The sequence below is a fragment of the Tachyglossus aculeatus genome, chromosome 8 (assembly GCF_015852505.1).
Source record: "Tachyglossus aculeatus isolate mTacAcu1 chromosome 8, mTacAcu1.pri, whole genome shotgun sequence".
Classification (NCBI taxonomy): Eukaryota; Metazoa; Chordata; class Mammalia; order Monotremata; family Tachyglossidae; genus Tachyglossus; species Tachyglossus aculeatus.
The window spans coordinates 11135684-11162032 of NC_052073.1; the positions used below are offsets into that span (position 1 = coordinate 11135684).

Below are 26349 nucleotides of genomic sequence, written 5' to 3' on the forward strand. Positions count from 1 at the left end.
CAGGCACAAATCCCTGCCCACCAGATGCTTACAGAGGATGAGACAGACATTAATATAAATAAATAAGTTGTGGGCCGGGAATGTCTCTACAAACTTTGCTATACTGTACTCTCCCAACATGCAGCTGTGGCTCAGTGGAAAGAGCCTGGGCTTGGGAGTCAGAAGTCATGGGTTCTAATCCCTGCTCCGCCACATGTCTGCTGTGTGACCCTGGGCAAGTCACTAAACTTCTCTGAGCTTCAGTGACCTCATCTGTAAAATGGGGGTTAAGACTGTGAGCCCCACGTGGGACAATCTGATCACCTTGTATCCCCCCAGCGCTTAGAGTAGTGCTTTGCACATAGTAAGCACTTAACAAATGCCAAGCACTTAGTACTGTGCTCTGTATATACTAAGCGTTCAATAAATACAATTGACTGATTGACCCAACCTACTTTCCATTTAACTAGTTCTCTCTAAATCTGTTCCTCTTTCTTCAGTACATACTAATAATGGATTTTTTCCATGTCTTCTTTTTTCTTCCTCTTTCTAGTTTTTCCTTTCCCTATTAATCTTTGTTTAGCTTTCCCTTTTGTTTTTCCTCCATCCTGCTCTTTATTCTCTCCTCTTTTCCACCTTATCTTTTTCAAATTCTCCTTTTTAAAAAATTCTGATGGACTGTTTCTTCTCCCTCTGCTCTCTCTGGAAATCTGGCCCAATCTGAAAACGCCCTGCACTTTTTGGAAGTGCCCTGGGTGGAGAGAAGGGCCTGACTGCCCCACATCCTCCAACGTGGCCTACTGGATATAGCCTGGGCCTGCGAGTCAAGAGGATGTGGGATCTCATCCCTGCTCCACCACCTACCTGCTCTGTGACCTTGGGCAAGTCACTTAACTTCCTGGGCCTCAGTTACCTCATCTGCAAAATGTGGATTAAGATTGTGAGCCCCATGTGGGACAAGTGAGTTCGATTTGACTACCTTGTAGCTACCCCAGCACTTAGAACAGTGCTTGGCACATAGTAAGCGCTTAATAAATGCCTCTATTATTATTATTATCCTCTCCTGTGGCCTTGTGTACTTGCCCGGCTAGCAGCATCAGTGGTCCCAGTGCCCACAGCCCTTTTCTTTTACTGCTTCTGACTCACTTGGACTTTCTTAGCTGGACAGTGGCAATGTTGGGAGAAAGGATTTAGGGAAGAGCAAGGGAAAGAGGGACCTTGCATAACACCTGACCTCTTCAGTAGGGTATTGGTATTTGTTAAGCACTTACTATATGGCAAGCACTGTTCTAAGCTCTGGGGTAGATACAAGGTAATCAGGCTGTCCCATGTGAGGCTCACAGTCTTAATCCCCATTTTACAGATGAGGTAACTGAGGCATAGAGAATTTAAGTGGCATGCCCAAGGTCACACAGCAGATATGTGGCAGAGCCAGGATTAGAACCCATGTCCTCTGACTCCCAAGCCCGAACTATTTCTACTAAGCCACGCTGCTTCTCTAAGAACATCCCTCTGTTCCCTGCTCTCAGCAACAGTCCAGGGAGTCACTCCTCCCATCCACCCTTTCAGAGCAGAGTCAACATGCAGTCCTCCAAAAAAAAAAAAAAAAATTAAAAACGGGCTGGGTGTGAGGTATGTCATTCCCCTGGAAAAGAAGCCTTGCAGGAAGTATTATTATCTAGGGTCAGGCCTGGCGAGGACAGCTCTGTGAGCCAAGCTGGAAACCCTTCTCATTTAGATCTTGCACCTTGTCAAACAGGGGATAAAAATGCCTTCGTTTTCCCCCGCTGACAAGTTTAAATAACCCACAGGCTCCCCCTACGCACCAAAGTTACCAGCATGACTGTCAACATTTCTGACCCAGCTTTGCAGATGCATCGTCTGGCGTGTGACTCCTTTGAGAAGCCGGTGGGCCTGCCGTCAGGGGGGACTGGAGTCCAAGCTCTCTGCTTTTGGAAGGTTTTTAGTTGCAGGAGGACAGCCTGGGATATTGAACTGAAGGGAAGGTGTTTAGTTTCCCCGGGAATTTTGCCTTTGCAGGGTTTTTAGTTGCAGACAAACCGCCTGGTATATTGTATTGAAGGGAAGGTGCATAAAATTAAAAACAAAGATCAAGAAGCCTTGCACCTACACTACTGTGTTTCCAGTTTGTCACATCTACTTCAAATGTCTAGTACAATATTGGGTCCCCCTGGGCACTCAAGAAATATTTGTTGATCAACTATTAATGACTCCTCGGGAGACAATATCCTGCGGTCATTCTTTTCTGCCAATCAGCCTAGTTTTTAATCTGGTTAATACTGTCACCCAACCACGTATCTCTTCACTGTTGATTTTCCTCTGATTTAAACACATGGCAGAAAACCATCCTCTGCAACAAAACACAACAGAAAAGATCCTAGTCACACAAAACTTCATCTTCTCCAAACTACTGGGTAAATTCTCCCCAGGACTTGACAAAATTCTGCTCACAGTATATGTTCAACAAGTATTTGAAGCTTGACATTTACTTTGTGGGTTCAAAGTCTTAATCGAAGGCACACCTCCTCTAAGAGGTATTCCCTGACTAAGCCCTCATTTCTTCTCCCACTCCCTTCTGAGTCACCCTTGCACTTGGATTTATTCACTCCTCCCTCAGCCCCACAGCAATTATATTAATGTTCATTCATTCAATCATCCAATTGTATTCATTGAGTGCTTACTGTGTGCAAATCACTGTACTAAGCGCTTGGGAGAGGTACAATACAACAACAAATACAGTCCCTGCCCATAACAAACTCTGTCTCCCCTACTAGACTGTGAGCTCATCATTGGCAGGCAAAGTGTCTACCAACTCTGTCATACTGAACTCTGCCAATTACTTAGTAGTGCTCTGCACACTTTTATTCCATTTACTCAGTCACATTTATTGAGTGCTTACTGTGTGCAGAGCACTGTACGAAGCACTTGGAAAGTGCAATTCGGCAACAGAGAGAGACGATCCCTACCCAACAATGGGCTCACAGTCTAGATGGGGGAGACAGACAGCAAAACAAAACATATAGATAGGCATCAATAGCATCAAAATAGATAAGTAGAATTATATTGAGCACAGTAAGCACTCAATATATATGACTGACTGATTGATTGTGACACTCCACTCTCTTCCAGAGTGCTTTTCTGCCCTTCCTCTTATCCTGTTATTGAGCTTGCCATATGCTATTCGCTTCCACCACTAAGGGGGATCACAGAACATGAACATGAACACAGAACAGAGCATGATTCTACCCCACCACATGCGTTAAAGGAGGGAAAAGAAGCCTTTAATTTGTCAATTCTCCCCTGCAGCACTTGCAAGTGCCAAGAGGCACACAGCTCCCCAGCAGGTAGTAACCTGTGTAAGGGGTCCACAGAAATAGATAAATAATAACAGATAAATAATAATCATGATAAAGTGCTTACTGTGGGCCCAGCACTGTAACAATAATAATAATTATGGCATTTGTTAAGCATTTACTATGTGCCACTCACTGTTCTAAGAGCTGGTGTAGATACACGGTAATTAGGTCATCCCATGGGGGGCTCACAGTCTTAATCCCCATTTTACAGATGAGGTAACTGAGGCACAGAGAAGTGACTTGCCCAGCAGACAAGTGGGGAGCTGGGATTAGAACCCACAGCCTTTGACTCCCAAGCCCATGCTCTTGCCCCAGGCCATGTTGTATTAAGCGCTCTAGTAGATTTATGTTTGGTTTTGTTCTCAGTCTCCCCCTTTTAGACTGTGAGCCCACTGTTGGGTAGGGACTGTCTCTATATGTTGCCAACTTGTACTTCCCAAGCGCTTAGTACAGTGCTCTGCACACAGTAAGCGCTCAATAAATACAATTGATTGATTGATTGATGCAAGGTAATCAGGCCTGACACAGCCCCTTTCACACATGGGGCTCATAGTCTACGTAGGAAGGACAATATACATTGAAGCCCAGTTCTTCAGAGGAGGAAGCTGAGGCACAAAGAATAATAATGATGGCATTTGTTAAGCACCTACTATGTGCAAAGCACTGTTCTAAGTGCTGGAAAGAAGTTCAGTGACTTCCCAAGGTCATGCAGCAGTGGTGGAGTTGGGGTTAGGACCCAGATCCTCTGCCTGGTGAAAAGACCCCAGGCCACACTGTTTCTCCTCAGCTGTCAACAGTGGGAGTGGAGTAATTACCCACAGCACAGCTGAGGTAACCATCTGTTCTGAAAAGCTCCAAGCACCTTTGGGTGTATCTCAGGCCCTTCCCAGCCCTCTGAGAACTCCCGGACAGAGCACTGCTCATATGAAGCACCTCCTCCAGGAGGCCTTCCCAGACTGTGCCCCCTTTTTCCTCTCCTCCTCCCCATTGCCCCCAGCTCTACCTCCTTCCCCTCCCCACAGCACTTGTATATATTTGTACAGATTTATTACTCTATTTATTTTACTTGTACACATTTACTACTCTATTTTATTAATGATGTGCACATAGCTATAATCCTATTTACTCTAACGGTTTTGACACCTGACTACATGTTTTGTTTTGTTATCTGTCTCCCCCTTCTAGACTGTGAGCCCGTTGTTGGGTAGGGACAGTCTCTGTACGTTGCCAACTTGTACTTCCCAAGTGCTTAGTACAGTGCTCTGCACACAGTAAACACAGCATGGCTCAGTGGAAAGAGCGTGGGCTTGGGAGTCAGACATCATGGGTTCAAGTTCCAGCTCTGTCAATTGTCAGCTGTGTGACTTTGGGCAAGTTACTTAACTTCTCTGTGCCTCAGTTACCTCATCTGTAAAATGGAGATTAAGACTGTGAGCCCCTTGGGGGACAACTTGATCACCTTGTATCCTCCCCAGCACTTAGAACAGTGCTTTGCACATAATAAGTGCTTAACAAATGCCTTCATCATCAATAAATACGACTGTATGAATTGAATGAATATATGAAGCCTTGCCCGTCAGCCTCTCCTTCTCTGTAAAAGGGGTAAGTCTCCCTCTCCAGTTTCTCTTCTCTGCCTCCCTCCCCAGGTTTACACAAGCTAGCTCTTTCCTCTGCAGGGGAAAGAAATGAACCCCAAAATACACTAATGCCCTGAAAACAAACCCCAGAACCTCGATTCTACTTTCCATCTACTACCTCTAAACAGAAAAGAAGGCCAGGTCCTCCCCTCAAAGCTTTTTACATAGGTTTGGATTTCCCCACCTTCTGAAACATAAATATACAAGAAATCCAAGTTTTCATTCTCTAGAAATAATCATATTCCTTTGATCAAGTTGAATTTAGCAATTCATTTTAAGTTATCCAGCTGCAGATTTTCCTCCCAGAAGTGGCTCGTGATTTATTATCAGTTAATCTGAACTCTGCCTCTCCTTGTCTGTCTGCTCTACCTCAACAAAAACCCCTTTAATCCCTTCTGTTTGGAGTGAGGTTTTTGAGGGACCCCAGCAAGGAAGGCCCTTTATGCAGACAAATACTCCTACTGTACCTTACTATTCATTGGCTATGGACAGCCATCAGCTCTAAAAGAAGGGAGTGAGGGGAATTTAAAAAAAAAGGGGGGGAGGGAATTAACACAACCACAAAGAATCACTTTGATTTTACTTTACCCTTCATTAGCATCCTTCTCTGGACATGCCCCGTTTGTGTTCCAGAACAAGGAAAACCATTCTGAACTCCTCCCATGGTGCAAATGTCTTTAATGCCTGAGCAAACATGGGTTTCCTCATACATAATGAAATCACTGCTAAATCTATACATTCTCACCTATTTTCTTAATACATCATTTTGAGGAGCTCTAGCCTGATTTTAGCTCAGGGATAATAATAACAATGATAATTATGGTATTTGTTAAGCTCTATGTACCAGGCACTGTACTACGTGCTGGTGTAGATACAAGCAAATTGATTTGGACACAGTCCCTGTCCCACATAATAATAGTGATGGTATTTGTTAAGTGCTTACTACCTGCGAAACACTGTTCTAAGCACTGGGGGGGATACAAGGTGATCAGGTTGTCCCATGTGGGCCTCACAGTCTTAATCCCCATTTTACAGATGGGGTAACTGAGGCACAGAGAAGTTATGTGACTTGCCCAAAGTCACGCAACTGACAAGTGGTGGAGCCGGGATTAGAACCCACGACCCCTGACACCCAAGCCCGTGCTCTTTCCACTGAGCTGTGCTGAGGCTTACAGTCTCAATCCCCATTTTACAGATGAGGGAACTGAGCCCCAGAGAAGTGAAGTGACTTGCCCAAGCTCACACAGCAGAAGAGTGGAAGAGTCGGGATGCTCAACTTTTTCAGTTGGAGGGAAGGGATATTGAGAAAGCAGTGGAGGAGGGTGAAAATTGAGGCTTACTCCTGCCCGAGCTAGACAAGTGATGACACCAGGAAAGTTGAGAGTATTCATTTAAGGTAAGGGAGGAAGGGAGGGAATGTAAAACTGTAGATTTGCTGTGGACAGGGAATGTGTTATATTGTTCATTCCCAAATAGAATGTTCTGCACACAGTAAGCGATTATTTTGTGCACAGTACCCTACCAAGCGCTTGGGAGAGTACAATATAACAGAGTTGGGAGGCACATTCCCTTCCCACAGGGAACCTAAAGTCTGATCTCCATCTTCAATAGGTACATGAAAACTTGGCACTGGCCTAAGCCCTGAAAGTTCAAGGTTTCTGGGATGCTTGACAACTGTCTTAAGGGATCTTGGTATCACACTGTAGAAGAGCTCAGTTCCCCTAGCAGATGGTGCAGCCAATGAATGGCAGGTCAACCCAGCAGTGAGTTTTGTTGACATCTGGGGAAAAGAAGATTGATCCTGCCACCCATGATCATGCATCCCCCTTTGCTATTAAAATGAGAAAAATTGAGGGGTGATGGGGAGGAGGGGGGAAGGAGGAGGACTGGGGAACTGCTCTAATAAGCATACTTTTGGTAAACCCAATCCTGCCCCATGGAACAATGCATGCATTCCATCCTGTAGACTGTAAACTCCTTGTGGGCAGGGATTGCCATCTACCAACTCTGTTGTATTTTTCCAAATGCTTAGTTCAGGGCTCTGCACACGGTAAGAGCGCAATAAATACCACTGATTAACTGATTCCATCCTGGAGGATAGATTTCATTTAATTCACAAGAATAATCTATCATTACTAATTTCAAAACAATGCAACCTCACCTCTGAGCTTTGGAGAATATACTTAGCTTTCAAGCAATAAAAGGAACAGAGACACCTATCTAATTAATATTTCTGTTTTCCATTTCATTAACAATAGACTCAGTGCCTTTCAAAGCAAAGCTAATTTAGCATTACTCTCCTAACTTCTGGCCTTGCATGGGTGATGGCTTAAGAATAAGAGCAGTCTGTCTCGCTTGGGAGGGAAGGACCAGATGTTTCTCCCTCCTAGTGAATTGCCTCTTGGTTGTAGTAACTCAAAACTGCCGAACACTTAGTAAAAAGATTAAAAATAAATAAATTCTTCAACACTGGAATGTGAGGGCCTATTTTGTGACTTCCAATACCTCCAGCTGTACTTGTATTTTTCATTGTGTGCACGCATATGTGTTAGACATTGATTGCTTTGGAGACCTCTAAAAACAATCTATAGGCACTACCCTGGTTAATGTATTACTCTTTAACTCATACTTTAATCTGACTTTGACAGTGATGAATTGAAGGCTCCTCTATGTTCCTCTGCATGTATATATGTTTCAGGAGGTTAATATCAAAATCAAGATTCAGACACATCCAGAACTTGCCCGTCTGGATATGTGGAGCTTTCCTGTCCAAATAGCACTGGGCAGAGAATGTCTCTCTCATATTTTACTCTCCCAAGTGCTGAACACAGGGCTCTGCACACAGTAAGCGCTTAATATATACCACTGATTGATTTTCATTCTGCAAAATGCAGGGCAAAGTCAAAATCAAATAAACAGCCTCAAAGTTATATCAAAAACCACCACTCCTGGGTTTGATCTTTTTAACAAATCCAGAAGCTGGTGGGCTCCTGAACTGCTGGATGTCTGGAAAAAGAAAGAAATGCAAATACCTGTTTAACATTCTACATGCCGTTTTTTTAATTGTGTTTTCTTCAGAAAACCTAATTATGCAGGCTATTCGGAAATGGCCAACACCCTGGGAAGGGAAATGCTTTTCCTTACCATATAAGGGCTTAACGGCGATTCCAAGAGGAATCTGCAGAGCCATTATCAATCAGCAGATCAAAAGACACATGATTGGAAATTAAAGGTGAAACTCGTTGCTTTCAAAGGAACTAACACCGAATCTAATCAGTGGTGACTTCATCTGTTCCATCTCCATTCAGTTTTACACTGCATGCAGAAGCAAACACACACACACACACACAAACACACACAAAACACTTGGAACAATTTTGTTTCTAGGGGACTGGTACATGACATTTAATCTATATCAAGGAGCTCTGCAATAACAGTCCTTTTCCCATTTCTTCTCTTCCATACTCCCAATGATAAAAGATCGATCAAAGATCACCAAAGAAAAAGGAGGAAGGGGATTTCAATTTTCTAATTGTTTGGGGCCATTTTCAAAATGCTCAGTGGGGGCCCCAAATAAATATTCCACTGAACTGTGGGCTTGTAAAATTCACTGCTTGCACAAGGACTACTACGAGAAAAGCACAAAATAATCTTTTCATTGCATACAACATAACGGACAGGGACCAGGTCTCAACCAACAGATACAAATGACTGGAAATTAAAGGTGAAACCGTGCTGTCAAAGGAACCAACACCCCATCTAATCAGTGGTGACTTCATCTGATCCATCTCTCTTCAGTTTTACACTGTATAATAATAATAATGGTATTTGTTAAGTGCTTACCATGTGCCAAGCACCATTCTAAGCAGTGGGGTAGATACAAGGTAATCCATTTTATAGATGAGGGAACTGAGGCACAGAGAAGTTAAGTGACAGGTCACAGAGCAGACAGGTGGCAGAGCTGGGATTAGAATCCATGCCCTCTGACTCCCAAGTCCGTGCTCTTTCCACTAAGTCAAACTGCTTCTCTAAGGAACAAGCAACAAAACACTTGGAATAATTTTGTTTCTGGAAGACTGGAAAATGACATTAATCAATAGCAAGGAGCGCTGCAATAATAGTTGCCAACTCTACCAACAGAGAAGCTGCATGGCCTACTGGATAGAGCACAGGCCTGGGAATCAGAGGACCTGGGTTCTAATGCTGACGCCACCACTCTGCTACTATTCTATTTATTTTGTACTATTCTATTTATTTTGTTAACGATGTGCATAGAGCTATAATTCTATTTATTCTGACGATTTTGACACCTGTCTACATGTTTGGTTTTGTTGTCTGTCTCCCCCTTCTAGACTGCGAACCCATTGTTGGGTAGGAACCATCTCTATATGTTGCCGACTTTTACTTCCCAAGTGCTTAGTACAGTGCTCTGCACACAGTAAGCACTCAAAAAATATGACTGAATGAAGGAATGAATGATCTTGGGCAAGTCAATTCATTTCTTGCCCCAGTTATCTCATCTGTAAAATGGGGATTAAGACCATGAGCCCCAAGTGAGACATGGACTGTGTCCAACCTGATTTGCTTGTATCTACCCCAGCGCTTAGTACAGTGCCTGGCACAAAGTAAGCCTTAACAGACTGTATATATGTATATATGTTTGTATGAATTTATTACTCTATTTTATTTGTGCATTTTTATTGTATTTATTTTATTTTGTTAATATGTTTTGTTTTGTTCTCTGTCTCCCCCTTCTAGACTGTGAGTCCCCTGTTGGGTAGGGACCGTCTCTATATGTTGCCAACTTGTACTTCCCAAGTGCTTAGTACAGTGCTCTGCACACAGTAAGTGCTCAATAAATACGATTGAATGAATGAATGAACAGATACCATTAAAAAACAGACAAGAAGAAAACTCTGTTATACTATACTCTCCCAAGCTCTGCACAGTTAAGTGCTCAATAAATGACTGATTGACTGTTTCAAGTGCTTAGTACAGTGCTGTGCACACAATAAGCTCAATAAATACGATTGAATGAATGAATGATACAAGATATCTGTTTTAAGTAGTAAAGGAGGATTATCTTTCCATTTGTTATAAATGGAAAGAGAGGTATCAGGCAATGCCGTCTTTTTATTATATTTCAAATGTGTTCAGTGAGGAGAGTAAATGCATAGCCTAGTGGAAACAGCATGGATCTAAGAGTCTGAGGACCTGGGTTCAAATCCCAGCTCTACCATTTGCTGTGTGATCTTCGGCAAGTTCACCACACTTTCTACCTTGAAAAACAAAGTAAGCATTACTGCAACATCTGGGGACGTCAATATGGCTGCCAGAGTTGTGAAGAACAGTTAATTCCTCAAGGTCTTATCAGAATCCCCTATTGAGCTTTACCACCAGGCAGGTGAGGAACTGCTTATAAATGTTTATGCACCCTTTCCCATTGTTGGGTAGGGACCGTCTCTATATGTTGCCGATCTGTACTTCCCAAGCGCTTACTACAGTACTCTGCACACAGTAAGCACTCAATAAATATGACAATGAATGAACTATTACATTCCTCACAATGCCAAACCATTTTAAATATATGACCATCCCCTCACCTGATGGAGCTAGGGCTGATATCAAAGGCACGTGGATAGGGATGGGGCAAGAGGAAATGTGGAGGATAGTGGACACCTGTTCTTTAGTAATAATGATAAAAATTGTAGTAGTTGTAATGGCCCACACACTGAGTACTGGGTTAAGTGCTGTGGTAGAATCAGATCAGACACAGTCCCTGCCTCACAAAGGGCTCACAGTAGAAGGGAGAATATTTTCTAACCCCCATTTTACTCATGAGGAAACTGAGGTGCAGAGAACTGTGCCTTGGCCAAGATCACAAAACAAGCAAGTGGCAGAGGTGGGATTAAAAACTGCATCTTTGGACTCCTAGGCCTGTGCTCTTTGCAATAAACCATGCTGTTTCTCTGTATCACCTCATGCATATCTTCCCTATCAGGCAGCTCAGAGTAGTTTCCAAAAATACACAGAAAAAAAACCCCATAGCAGTACAGTGAAATGTCAGAGCATTCTGTATACATTTTAAAAGTCATAAAAAATTCTTAAAAACTCATAGAAAAGGGATTTCATCTGATACAGAAATCCTGTATTAGCATCTACATTAGGAAAGGTTTATTCTGTCTTTTCTCTAGAAGAAATCATCCTGTTTTAACATTTTTTGCACCTCAATTGTAGTATTAAATACTGAATTAATCAGTCACTTTCTAAATCATCACATAAATTGGCTTTTTTGTTCAAATTTTTAAAATTCTGCAAGTTGCTGCCTTTACATTCTAAACTATTCTCTTGTAATTACTGTTGTTTGTAGTTCTCAATATTGTCACCACAGCCTCCTGCTTTCGTAAGCCTCTTGCTTACAAAAGAAGAAAACAAAGAGACACACGTTTTTAATGCTAGGGCCATCTGCCAATTCTCTTTAGGATCTTTTCAAGAACTTAGTGGTAGTGAGGGCAAAGGGGGAGGTAGTAGAAAAATCATTCATGGGTAAAGTAATTGCAATATGAAAAGAACTAAAGAAAGGCCAGTTCCCGGATGGACCAATGAATAGAATCCAGAAGGCAACTCCTTTTTACCTTTAAAAAGATGTATTACATCCTCTCCGATGGGGCTTTTGTTGGTCACTAGGCACTTTAAATGTTATAGTAAAAGTATGTTATTGAAGGGGAATACAAAACATGCATGAATGGTCTCTGGGGTTGTCTTATTACTACTGTTATAGAAAGCCTACAGAAACTTGACCTTGTAAGAACGAAATGGAAAAAAATATTTCCATAAGGCTCTGGATGTTTTAGTGAAAATTACAGCATAGTCAGATGTCCTTTGACAAATTCTTAGAATACTCTGGGTATGGATTTGGGGGACTACTTAGTTTAACCTAATTTCTCCCCTCATCCCCTCGCCAATCGTTTTTTAGAATTAAGCTCATTAAAAAACTATTTTTTTTCTTAGCAGTTATTACCACCTTATATTCAGTATTATGATATATGGATGGTTTGATTATTTTTAAGTGTGTTATGAAAGAAACCTTTCTCTCCAGTGTAGAGAATCTGAAGTTTCCTTCAGTAACTATCACCACCGGGTGGCCATTTTAACTGATCTCTTGGGTGTGCATACCATTCTTTTTTGTTTTTGTTTGCTCCGGTGCAGTGCCTGACCCTCAAAAACAAGATTTAGACACTGAGGGATTGAAGCTGCAACCTGAATCCTTAAATTAAATAAGGTTGTCAACAATCCTATCATACCAATGTGCCATTCAGCATTTTGGGGGCAATTTGCAACAGTTGCCTACACCAGAAAGGAGTAGTATTTCTGAAAGAGAGCAGAATCCATGCATGTTGCTGCATGGATATCAAAAAACAAATGATAAAATGAAAGGCCAAAAGATTTTAAAACTGACTATTTACCTGGATTTTTTTTAAGCAGACAAATCTCTGAAAATATTTTAAAATAATCATGTACGATACTTATATCAATCAATCAATCAATCAATCGTATTTATTGAGCGCTTACTATGTGCAGAGCACTATACTAAGCGCTTGGGAAGTACAAATTGGCAACACATAGAGACAGTCCCTACCCAACAGTGGGCTCACAGTCTAAAAGGGGGAGACAGAGAACAGAACCAAACATACCAACAAAATAAAATAAATAGGATAGAAATGTACAAGTAAAATAAATAAATAAATAAATAAATAGAGTAATAAATATGTACAACCATATATACATATATACAGGTGCTGTGGGGAAGGGAAGAAGGTAAGATGGGGGTATGGAGAGGGGGACGAGGGGGAGAGGAAGGAAGGGGCTCAGTCTGGGAAGGCCTCCTGGAGGAGGTGAGCTCTCAGCAGGGCCTTGAAGGGAGGAAGAGAGCTAGCTTGGCGGAGGGGCAGAGGGAGGGCATTCCAGGCCCGGGGGATGACGTGGGCCGGGGGTCGACGGCGGGGCAGGCGAGAACGAGGTACAGTGAGGAGATTAGCGGTGGAGGAGCGGAGGTTGCGGGCTGGGCAGTAGAAGGAGAGAAGGGAGGTGAGGTAGGAGGGGGCGAGGTGATGGACAGCCTTGAAGCCCAGGGTGAGGAGTTTCTGCCTGATGCGCAGATTGATCGGTAGCCATTGGAGATTTTTGAGGAGGGGAGTAATATGCCCAGAGCGTTTCTGGACAAAGATAATCCGGGCAGCAGCATGAAGTATGGATTGAAGTGGAGAGAGACACGAGGATGGGAGATCAGAGAGAAGGCTGGTGCAGTAGTCCAGACGGGATAGGATGAGAGCTTGAACTTATAATTTCTCTCCATCTTCAAAACCCTACTAAAATCACATCTTCTTCAGGAAACCATGCCTGGCTAATCTCTTACCTTCCCATCTTCCTTCCGTCCTTACTTTGACACCCATGCAGTTTTTATTTTATGGTATTTATTACGTGCTATGCAGCAGGCACTGTACTAAGCACTGGAGTAGATACATGGAAATCAGGGTGGACACAGTCCATGTCCTCATTTTACAGATGAGGTAACTGAGGCACAGAGAAGTTAAGTGACTTACCCAAGGTCACTCAGGAGACAAATGGAGGAGCTGGGATTAGAACCCAGGTCCTTCTTACTCCCAGGCCGGTGCTCCTTCCACTAGGCCATGCTGCTTCTTGCTGCATTTGAGTCCTTAGTCTCTAAGTATTTAAGTACTCACCCCACATCCTCACTGAAAAACATACCTTTATACTCGGTTGTTTCTACTACCTGTAATTTATTTGAGCACCTGTTTCCTCAGCTAAACTGTTAGATCCTTGAAGAGATCATTCATTCATTCATTCATTAACTCAATCATATTTATTGAGCACTTACTGTGTGCAGAGCACTGTACTAAGAGCTTGGGAGAGTACAATACAACAATAAACAGACACATTCCCTACCCACAACGAGCTTATGTCTATGTGTGGGACAGGGACCGTAACAGATATGCTTGCATTATATTCAATCGTATTTATTGAGCGCTTACTGTGTGCAGAGCACTGTACTAAGCGCTTGGGAAGTACAAGTCGGCAACATATAGAGACAGTCCCTACCCAACAACGGCCTCACAGTCTAGAAGGGGGAGACAGACAACGAAACAAAACATGTAAATAGGTGTCAAAATCATCAGAACAAATAGAAATTAAAGCTATATGCACATCATGAACAAAATAAATAGAACAGTAAATATGTACAAGTAAAATAGAGTAATAAATCTGTATAAATATATACAAGTGCTGTGGGAAGGGGAAGGAGGTATGGCGGGTGGGGAGGTAATGGGGAGGAGGAGAGGAAAAAGGGGGCTCAGTCTGGGAAGGCCTCTATCCCAACACTTAGTACAGTGCTTAGTACAATGTAAATACTAAATACCACAATTATTATTATATCTATTAATCCTACTGCAGTCAATCAAACATTTTGAACACTTAATATTCACACCACCCTCAGCCCCACAGCAGTTATGTACATAACCATAAATTACTAATTTATGATAGTGTCTGTCTTTCCCTCAAGACTGTAAGCTCATTGGGAACAGGGAATGTGTCTACCATCTCTGCTTTTCTGAACCCTCCCAAGCGCTTAGTACTGTACTCTGCACACACAGTAAGCTCTCAATAAATACCACTGATAATCATACACTGCATACATTAATCCTCAATATATACCACTGATTGACTGATACAATGCTCTGCTGAGAGTATGCCCTCAATATATATAACTTATTGTACTAAACTCCCAGTTCTTCTAAAACAAAACTCAACCCCAAAATTTTCATGGGACTCAAACAAATGCACATGTGCACAGCTGCTTTTTACTGATACCACATCTGGTCACCAAACTGGCTCACACTGTCAGACAAGTATTCCCTAATTCCTAGCTTTCTCACCAAATCGCACAGGGAGAAACCTAACCTGTCCAAACCAAGTGCATTTTCTATTGTGTTCTCAATCTATAAAGCAATTTCTAAGTATCCAGATATTTTACTATATTTCACCCAGCCATAATTAAAAATTTATTGTATCATCAATGATTTAAGTTTATAATGCTACTTGCCCAAGTATATTTTCCTATAGTAACTGGTCGAGTAGTAAGGGAAGGAGTAAATGAAACAAAATCCTGGAAAAATAGTTGCTTTTGGCACAGTAAGGTCAAAAACCTAATATGCAGGCATCCCATGTGCACTAAAACTCACCATCACCCAGAAATATTAGGACATTTATCCATCATCTGAGACTTTCTAGGGTCATTAATGAGGCAGTAGGGTAATGTTGAAAATTTTAAGAGAACCACCATCTGCTTATTAACTTCACCAGAATCCATCCACAAGTCTTACAGATGAGCTCACTCAAGTGCTTGGTGCAGCGTTCTGCACACAAGCTCTCAAAAAATACCCGTTGATTGATTGATTGTGCCCAGAGCAACGAGGTGACTGTAAAGCCACGTGCCTACAGGCCCATAAACCCTGTTGGTTGAACTCTGCCTCTTTTACTGTCAGCAGCATTTGATTGAGTTGCAGTCAGTGACAGGACACAACAAGCAACGTAGAGAGCAGAAGCCAAAAAGCTGACCTCTTGCTGTGAGTTTGCTGTAGATCTGGGAGTTCACTTCCTTATCCCGTACATAACATCGGATCTCTTCCACTGCCTCTCGAATTATGGTCACCGCGAGTACGAAACCCTGGAAGGGAGAGATGGGAGGAAATGTTAGAGGCAGGAGGAAAATTACAGTAGTGAAGTCCTCTCAAACTTCACCTCTCCCTCATCTGCTCCGACTCAGAAAGGAAAGGGGAAAGTCGCAATACTAGTCAAATTGAGGCTGATTTTCATGTAATTTTTTTTTCTTCCACTAGTACTGAAGAATATTTACTGCATTTTCCTGCATGGTTACGTTGAAACTTCCCATGCTTAGACAAATGTCAAATGCCACTTTTTAAAACATGGTAGTGGTGGTCAAAATTTCCTGAGAAAGAAAAAAGATTGGAAATAATAGTTCCTTCTAAGGACTGACATATTTCAGAATTTGCCTCATGCAATATTTAACTCGGGTTCAACCTGATGGTTAAATCTTTTGTGTAAACTGACCAGAGATGTACTTTATGAAAGGACTAAAAAGAGTTGCGGCTCTTCACAATCAGAGGTTATTTCACTTTCCAATCACATTTAAGATGTACATTGTTCTAAAAGAAAAGCTATAAGAGCTTCAGAGGGGGAAAAAAAGGAGACCACATATGGAGCGAAGATAATATATGAATTCCAGAGAAAGGATCTGATCCAACTACAAGAAGAATGTGGCTATTTTGCAATATGCAGCAGCTGCCTTTACAGATGCTCTAGCTGCTATTTCACTCTGCATGGGTGTGGATAATTCCCATTAATGTTAATGAAAAGTGTGCATGTGCACAAAGAGAAGAGACTATATCCTCTTTGCTCTGTATACATAACACTCAGCACTCAAAGTATCTCATTTTCTCTCCATGTATGCACATAACTTCCATTTATGTTCAGAATATTCCCCCAAGGCTGGAAACTGCTTTACAAAGAGATGTTAACGTAGCATAGAAATCAGTTTCAACTACCCAACGTGGAGGCTAATTAATATCCAAAGATATTTGAGAGAAGCTTTATTCTAGGGGGCTATTCACTGCCTATTTGGTTCAGACTCGCAAAGGAATCTGTCAGGAGTGTAGCCGACAAGCAAAGCAGAAGATTCTAAACCCACTATTGAAAATACTTTCTAATTCCAATTGCTTCTTATTCTTCCCTGGAAAATCAAGAAACTTCGTATTTTCTTACTCCTCATTTTCCCTTATGTGGTAAATCAGCCATCTATAAAGAATTTTAGAACCTGAATTTCAAACAACTATTTCTACATTTGTAGTCATGCTCATTTTTCACATTGGAACCTAAGAAAACCTGTTTTCCCTGATGAAATACAATGAATCAATTCTTTTGTGGAGGATGTCCAAATGTTGATGAGACAATTTTAAAACTTAACGGGATTTAAGTTAGTAATTTTACAGTGTTGTCTACTGAATAAAAGCAAATTCATTTTGTAAATAAAGGTTTCCAATCAAATTCATACAAAAATAACTCAAAGAGTCAGAGAGAAGTTTCTGTTTTGGTGGAATTTGTTTGTGACTCTGATATCATGATTCTTAGCTGACAAAGTGCAAGACCCCTCAGATTGAGAAAAAATCAGTGGCATTAATTGAACACTTTCTGTGAACACAGTACTGTAGTAAGTGCTTGCAAAGGTATAATACAGTTAGCAGATGTGATCCTGCCCTCAAGAAACTTATTCATTCATTCAACAGTATTTAGTGAGCACTTACTGGGTGCAGAGCACTGTAGTAAGTGCTTGGGAGAGTACAATATAACAATAAACAGACATACTATTTGCCCGCAACACGTTTACAGTCTAGAGGACAAATCCCTGGCTGTGACTATGGTAGAGACCTCATTGCCAGTTGTAGGCAAATGAGAGGAATCATTTTTCTACAAAAACCTTTAGTCCATGTTTTCCCATGCCTCAAGAGTCTCCAGTGGTTGCCCATCCACCTCTGCATCTAACAGAAACTCCCTATCAACGGCTTTAAAGCACTCAATCGCCTTGCTCCCTCCTACCGTACTTGACTACTTTCCTGGACTTTCCCAGTTGGCAAACTCTACTCTCCTAACGCTAATCTACTCTATCTCTATCTATAGATTCATTCAATCATATTTATTGAGTGCTCACTGTGTGCAGAGCACTGTACTATGATCTCGTCTATCTCATGGACCTCCCACTCACATCCTGCCTCTGGTCTGGAACACCTTCCCTGTTCATATCTGACAGAGGATCACTCTCCCCACCTTCAAAGCTTCACTGAAAGCACATCTCATCCAAGAGGCCTTCCCTATCATTCTCTCTTCTCCCACTTCCTTCTGCATTGTCCTTGCACTTGTATTTGCACTCTTTATTTGCTGAAGAAGGAGTGAATATGCATATCCATAATTTATTCATTTATATTAATGTCTATCTGCCCCCCTAGGCTGTGAGGAACTACTGTACTGTACTTTCCCAAGCACTTGGTACAGTGCTCTGCATAAAATAAGTGCTCAATAAATAGAATTGATTGATTGAAACCTTGCATGGGATTTAGCCATGGGACCCAAGGCTGTGAAGGTGGATTGGCTCAGCACCAAGCCATGCACGTTCAGTTGGGCTCAATAAGTTGCCTGAAATCCACACAAAACCAACCAAAAATAAGACCCCTCAAAACAGGCAGAGCTGGGGCTGACAGAGGACCCATCTGGGCATCCACCTGACCTCAGCACCCAGCACCTCGACCTCCCCCTCGTCTTGGGAGATGGCTTGGGCGATTACCCCACTCCCTTGTAGTCAAGTACAATCAGTGGTAACTGTGGAGCACTTACTGCATGTACAGCACTGCACTAAACATTTGGGAAAGTACATTATAGAGTTGGTATACATTGTGGCCCATAGGGAGGTAACGGTCTACAAGGGGACACAGACATTACAATAAATTCCAGATAGGGGAAACAGTAGAGTATAAGTGCTGTGTGGTTGGGATGAATAGTGAGTCAGAGTAGTAACGTTATTTTTTAAGAACCAACTGGGTGAAAAGCATTGCACTGAGGGGGGGAAAGCGGGGAAGGAGAGGAAAGAATGGGTGCTGAAACTACAAGTTTCAGAAATTCCAAATGCAGCCAGCCATTTCTAGTATGACAAACACCCTCAGAAAAGAGACAAGCCCCATTTTAGTTTTAACCCAGCCCCAATGCTCCTTATAGACTGGAGCCAAATCAATTAATTGGGCTCCAATTTCCAGGCTAAATTAACCCTCTACCAGGCATCTATACTCCCACTGTAGCTCATCTACAATAATCCTGTTGCCTGTCTGAAGGGCAAGAAGTGACTGGAGATCCAGTTCCTGGTACTGGTCTTTGGAACAATCATCATCTTATCTTGCTGATCTCCTACAACCCGAACTGCACAATTCACTCTGTGAATGCCAACCTACTCGTGGTACCTCGTTCTCATCTATCTCACAGCTGACCCCTTTCCCACATCCTCCCTCAGGCGTAGAACTCCTTCCCCCTCCATATACAACAGACTAAACCTCTCCTCACTTTCAAAGCCCTACTAAAATCACATCCCCTCTAAGAGACCTTCTCCAACTAAACCCTCATTTCCCCTATCTGCCCTCCCATCTTCATTGCCTATGCACTTGGATGTGTAACACTTAAGCACTCTGATATTCACCCCTGTTCTCAGCACTTCTGTACCTACCGTCAGATTCTATTTTTTCCCCTATCTGTAATATAAATTCTGTCTCACTTTGTAGACTGTAAGCTCCTTGTGGGCAGGGATCATGTCTACCAACACATTTGTATTGTACTTTGTTGAGCCCTTGGTAATAATCATCATCATCATCATGGTATTTGTTAAGTACTTACTATGCGCGAGGCACTGTACTAAGGGCTGGGGCGGATGCAAGCAAATTGGGTTGGAGACAGTCCCTGTCCCACACGGGGCTGACAGTCTCACTTCCCATTTTACAGATGAGGGAACTGCGGTACAGAGAAGTGACTTACCCAAGGCCACAAAGCAGACAAGTGACCGAGCCAGGATTAGAACCCATGACCTTTTGAGTCCCAGGTCCGTGCTCTATCCACTACGCCATGCTGCTTCCCACAATTAAGTGCTCAAGGACTCATACCCACCCACTTGTAACCACTAACACCCAGGAGAAAACCCAGAATACAACACTGTTGTCTAACAGGTAATAGGTTTTCATCATATTAAACTTGAAAAAAAGTTTTATGATTCTTGAGAAGCAACTGGTGGAGTGGGGTGGAAACCCAATCCACATACTACCCAGCCAACTGCCTACGGGTTTTTTGAAGTTCTATCATTGTGGTTCCAAAGCAATTAAAAAAATAAATTAAATAAATCTTAGAATAACTGCTCCTAGAAAAGAGTAACTAAGTGTTTGTATATTCTATTCAGCTCTTTCTAAACTCAATGAGGCAAGCATTTTCATATATTTTGAGTGATCACCTAGAAATGTCTGTAAGACGCAGAAAAATTCCATAATTCAGGTAACATATGTAACATCGCTTCAAGGCATCTGGATGATAATATATAAATTTACCTTAACGTCATAATTCAAATATTTATGCTTTAGATTGTTTGATGTGTTCACCCTTCTAAATGTTCTACAACCAAAATCTCTTCATGCCTCAGATACCCAACTTGATTCTGGTAAAGAAAAAAAAATGTATTTCATTTGTGATTGGTAATCGAACAAACAACCTTAGTTTACTTACCAGAGGAACCCAGTATGTATAAAGGGCGCCAAGTCTCATCTCAGGGACAAATTGAGAGCCAGCCAGAAGTAAGAAGTAAAGATTGAAAAAGTACTTGAACTGGTTAAACAACACCTGAAATTAAGAGGGAAAAAAAAGTTCAAGCTACATTTATATTTTTCACAAATTGATAAATACTAACAGCTTTTGTAGCCTAAGTTGCTAAGCATGACTTCAAAGTGTGTCATTCACATACAGATGTGACATAATAATCCAAAATTCAATTTCTCCTGCTAGAAAATAATAAAATATATAATATAAAACAATTTAAATGAGTTACAATTTATGAAACAATAAAAATGTGGCTCTTACTCTGGAATACTAGAGTACTGAATGGAGAGTCTGAAAACAGAACCATGCTTAAAAATCAAGGTGGGCTGGGGGAAAAATGGTCCAATGGGAATATTATTTTGATCTGCAATATTTGCGGCATTTGCCCTATACTTTAAGGTAAAACAATAGGTAAGGTGATCAGACGGAGGATGTGAGTCCCATGTGGGACAGGGACACTGACCAATCTGATGAACTCATATCTACCCTAGTGTTTACTGCAGTGCTTGCCCATAGTGAGCACTTCACAGTAATAGTAATAATGATCATCTTACTCAGAAATCTTGTCAACTAAACTGAGGTCCAAAGGGAGTAGGGACAGAAGGGAGGAAGGTGAAAAGGAGTGCAAGGAACATGTCTACCAACTCTATTGTATTCTACTCTCCCAAGCTCTTTAGCACAGTGTCCTGCACACAATAAGTGCTTAATAAATACCATTAATTGCTTGAGAAGGGGAAAGGGGGAAAATGGGAGAGTAAACTCATTCATTCAACAGCATACATGGAGCCAGAAAACCAAAGGCAAGAGGTAGAACACATTCTTGAGTTTGGGGATTGTCCTGTTGAAATCAGGCTATCTGGTGAACTTAACAATATCCACTCCCTAAATGTAAGCACATCAGAAGAACACATAAACTAGATGAAAATCAGACACAGAAAGGAACTACACCACACTTCTGTTCATGAGAAACTCCTTCCAAATGCTTGGTCCAGTGACAATGTACTCCTTGTATTTGGGATGGTTTATTTAACAACTAATAAACACTGCTAGCTAAGTAAAATAATGAATAAATCAATTAACACAGTTTTAAATGTTTTGCCAAAGACCTTGTAATGCCCAAGAGGACACAACAGACCTGTGGAAAAGAACCTGCTTCTTTAAAAATAAAAACAAACCTCAAAATCTTGAGAAATATGTTAACCATCTCAATAGTTACGATGATACCTGGATGATACCAATAATGATACCGGAATAAAGGAATTTCATAATAATAGTTATGGCATTACTTAAGCATTTACTATGTGCCAAGCACTGTACTAAGCGCCAGGAAAGAAACAAGAAAATCAGGTCCCACATGGGGCTCACAATCTTTCCGTTGAACGGTACTGGCTCTCCATTTTTCATACAAGGAAACAGATACAGAGAAATAAAGTGAATTTCCCAAGGTCACACAGCAGGCGAGTGGCAGAGCTGGGATAAAAACCCTGGACTGTTGATCCCCAGCCCTGTGCTCTTTTCTCTAGGCCACTCTACTTCTATAGGCATGTGCACCATGTTCATGAATGCTTTCCCAGAAAGGGAGGAAATAGTCACTCGAAATGGTTCTTGGTCCCCTTCTATCCTCCATCTATACTCACTCCCTTGGTGAACTCACTCGCTCCCAGGGCTTCAACTACCTACGTAGATGACAACCCAAATCTACATCTCCTCCCCTGTTCTCTCTCCCCACTTCAGGCTTGTATCTCCTCCTGCCTTCAGGACATTTCCACTGGATGAACGCCAGCCACCTAAAGCTCAACATGTCCAAGACTGAGCTCCTTATCTTCCCTCCCAAACCCTGTCCTATCCCTGACTTTCCCGTCACTGTGGATGGCACTACCATCCTTCCTGTCTCACAAGTGCGCAACCTTGGTGTCATCCTTGACTCCACTCTCTCATTCACCCCACACAGCCAATCTGTTACCAAAACCTGCCAGTCTCACCTTCACAACACTGCCAAGATCCACCCTTTCCTCTCCATTCAAACTGCTACTTTGTTGGTTCAATCTCTCATCCTAACCCGAATGGATTACTGCAACGGCCTCCTTTCTGATCTCCCATCCTCTTGTCTCTCCCCGCTTCAGTCTATTCTTCACTCTGCTGCCCGGATTATCTCTGTACAGAAACGCTCTGGGCATGTCACTCCCCTCCTCAAAAATCCCCAGTGGCTGCCTATCAAACTTCACATGAAGCAAAAACTCACTACGGCTTCAAAGCTCTCCATCACCTCACCCCCTCCTACCTCACCTTCCTTCTCTCCTTCTACAGCCCAGCCCACACCCTCTGCTCCTGTGCTGCTAACCACCTCACTGTGCCTCGTTCTCACCTGTCCCGCTGTCAACCCCTGGCCCACATCCTACCTCTGGCCTGGAATGCCCTCCCTCCACACATTCGCCCAACTAGCTCTCTTCCTCCCTTCAAAGCCCTACTGAGAGCTCACCTCCTCCAGGAGGCCTTTCCAGACTGAGCCCCCCCCACCTTTTCCTCTCCTCCTCCTCCTCCCGTCCCCAACGTCCCCACTCCCTCCCTCTGCCCTACATCCTTCCCCTCCCCACAGCACTTGTGTATATTTGTACATATGTATTACTCTATTTTATTAATGATGTGTGTATAGCTATAATTCTATTTATTCTGATGGTACTGACACCTGTCTACTTGTTTTGTTTTTGCTGTCTGTCTCCCCCTTCTAGACCGTGAGACCGTTGTTGGGTAGGGACCGTCTCTATATGTTGCTGATCTGTACTTCCCAAGAGCTTAGTACAGTGCTCGGCACACAGTAAGCACTCAATAAATACAGCTGAATGAAAGAGTGAATAATTCCCGATGTTTCACCAGGCTTTTACATACAATGCTGTATTTTAGCTAAAGCTTCAATGGCACAGTATTAAAACAAAAATAATCTGCTGCAGAGTTGCTGCAAAACCCATTAATGATACATTTTTTTGAAAAGTATATAGTAGCTCTCTCATCCCAGGAGCTCTGAGCACTTTGACCCAAATTTATTCATATTAAGAACAAAAATCCTGCCAGGAACAATGGAAACAAAAAGCTTTTCCCTAGAGAAGGAAACTAAGGGACTGGGTGGTCAAGTCTCAGAGAAACAGCTGAGAGACAGAGTGGCATTATTAAGGTAAAATAAGCAGAGCATCTGTCTAAGGGGCTCTAATTTCCCAAACTGAAAGGACTTTAATCCTACAAAGCAGAGGCAGTGTGTGAAACTTGCTCTGTCCACAAATTCTAGCTTCACCCCAGGACCGACATGACACTCCTATCTGTTGGCATTCTGTGTCCTTACCTGACCACAGTCTTTGAAGAAAGAGCCCAACTCTAAAAGTAGGGCGGGGAGAGGGGGAGGGAAGGAGAAAGGTCTTGTTCATACATACCCCAGGGAGAAAGGTGAAGAAGTTGTATTTCTGATTGTTGATCACATTGCGAGGATATCTCTGCTCTCGCTTTTCGGGGTGACCCAACCAGACAGTCCGAGGCCGAGGATCCCTTCTGCCACAACATCTCAGCCACTCGCAACATCTGCAGCAAGAACAAATTCTTCTTTAACACCAAGCTGCTGGGTTTTTTTTTTCCTGAAGGAGATTTTTAATGGTATTTTCCCTTGAGACTGTGTCATTTATAATTACAGCATTTATTAAGTGCTTACTAAGGTTAAGTGGTGGGGTAGGTGAAAGATTATTAGATCAGACAGTCCCTTGCCCATGAAGGGTTCACATTCTATCATATCCCCATTTTACAGATGAGCTCATTGAGGCCCAGAATAATTAAGTGACTTGCCCAAGGTCACATAGCAGGTCAGTGGCAGAAATGATAATAATACTAATAATATTAATAGTGTTTTTGTTAAGTGCTTACTGTTTACCAGACACTTTACTAAATGTTGCAGTGGATACAAGCAACTTGAGTTGGATACAGACCCTGTCCCATGTGGGGCTCACAGTCTCAATACCCACTTTACAGAGGAGATAACTGCGGCACAGAGAAGTGAAGTGACCTGCCCAAGGTCACACAGCAGACAAATGCCAGAGCCGGAATTAAAACTCATGACCTTCTGACTCTCAGGCCCACGCTCTAATCCACCATGCCATGTTGAATTAGAACCCGAGGGCTATGCTCTTTCACCATCATCATCATCATCAATCGTATTTATTGAGCGCTTACTATGTGCAGAGCACTGTACTAAGCTCTTGGGAAGTACAAATTGGCAGCATATAGAGACAGTCCCTACCCAACAGTGGGCTCACAGTCTAAAAGGACTCAATAAAAGGACTCAATAAATTATTGAGTAATAAATATTGATATTTATCGATTATTATTATTATTATTATTGATATTATCAATATTAATAAAGGACTCAATATTCATTCATTGATTCAGTTCAATCATATTTATTGAACGCTTACTGTGCACAGAGCACTATACTACAGCACTTGGGAGAGTACAACATAACAACAACACATTCCCTGCCTACAACAATCTTAAAGTCTCCACAAGGACACCATTGATTCTGCAAAATAGGTTGAGCACACTGCATTGGGTGCTATGAGTAATCTCCAAGGAGAAGACCAAACAGTGTCCACTCTCATCAACTGTGGCATTTGAGTGTTACTACGTGTCAAACACTGTCCTAAGCAGTGAGGTAGATAAAAGTTAATCAGGTGACCCACAGTCCCTGTCCCACATGGGGCTCACAGTCTAAGTAGCCTTATTTCCCATTTTATCAATGAAGAAGCAAAAGCAGAGAAGTGACTTGAGCAAGGTCACACAACAGGAAAGGGGTGGAGCTAGGATTAGAACCCAGGTCCCTGATTTCCAAGCCTGTACTCTTTCCACTAGACCATATCTGTTTAATTACAAGCACTGTAATGGGTACTGGGCAAAATACAATGGAGGTGAGACATGGTCCCTGCCCTCATGGTATTCACAACCTAAAGTTAGGGCTAAGGGGTGTCCACATCCCAAAACTGTCAAAAAGAAAAAAATGTGCAATTATCCAAACAAAATTAATTCAGTCATTATAGGGCAAATCTTTCTGCTGGACGTTCTAAACCAATCAATCAATCATTTATTGAATGTATACTTTGTGCAGAGCACTGTACTAACTGCTTGTGAGAGTACCATACAACAGAGTTAGTAGACATGCTCCCTGCCCACAACAACCTTACAGTCTAAACAGACATAAAAGTCCTTAATGGCTAGAGTGGTTCATAGTCTTCTCCTCTCCCTAATGGTGCCAAGAACTGAGCTAAGTACTGGGGAAGACACAAGATACCACATTGCTGCCACTTCTGCTTGGCAGTCTCCCAAAAGATGAGATAGTCTTCTTGATTTGGTTTTGTTGTTTTCTGGAAGTTCACCTCAGACTTAGAAGGTTGTTTTATTTTGTTAGCTGGTTCTATTTACCTTCAAGATTAGCTATGGAAATCCACCCAGGTAAACACATATAATATAAATATTATTCATTCAGTCATATTTATTGAGTGCTTACTGTCTGCAGAGCATATTACTCATAGAGACATACGTATAAACTCCTTGTGTTAAACAAAGCTCCTTAATGTGGCTTTCAAATTAATCTGTCAATAGATTTTCCTTAAATAAAATTTAAACTTGACACTGTTTCAAAATAATTCTTCAGATTTCCGTGGCTCAGTGGAAAGAGCCCAGGCTTTGGAGTCAGAAGTCATGGGTTCAAATCCCAGCTCCGCCACTTGTCAGCTGTGTGGCTTTGGGCAAGTCAATTCACTTCTCTGGGCCTCAGTTCCCTCATCTGTAAAATGGGGATGAAGACTGTGAGCCCCCCGCAGGACAACCTGATCACC

At 42.1% G+C, this 26349-nt stretch overlaps 1 protein-coding gene across 1 annotated transcript in view; it reads right to left on the reverse strand.

The window, feature by feature from the left end:
* The window catches only part of ATP9A (ATPase phospholipid transporting 9A (putative)), a 129319-nt gene that overhangs the window by 72467 nt on the left and 30503 nt on the right, over positions 1-26349 (reverse strand). The window contains exons 2-4 of the mRNA XM_038749912.1: positions 23905-24049; positions 20393-20506; positions 15629-15737 (exon numbers count right to left, since the gene is read on the reverse strand). Of these exons, the coding sequence (XP_038605840.1) occupies positions 15629-15737; positions 20393-20506; positions 23905-24049 (368 nt within the window). The remainder of the gene's footprint in view (positions 1-15628; positions 15738-20392; positions 20507-23904; positions 24050-26349) is intronic.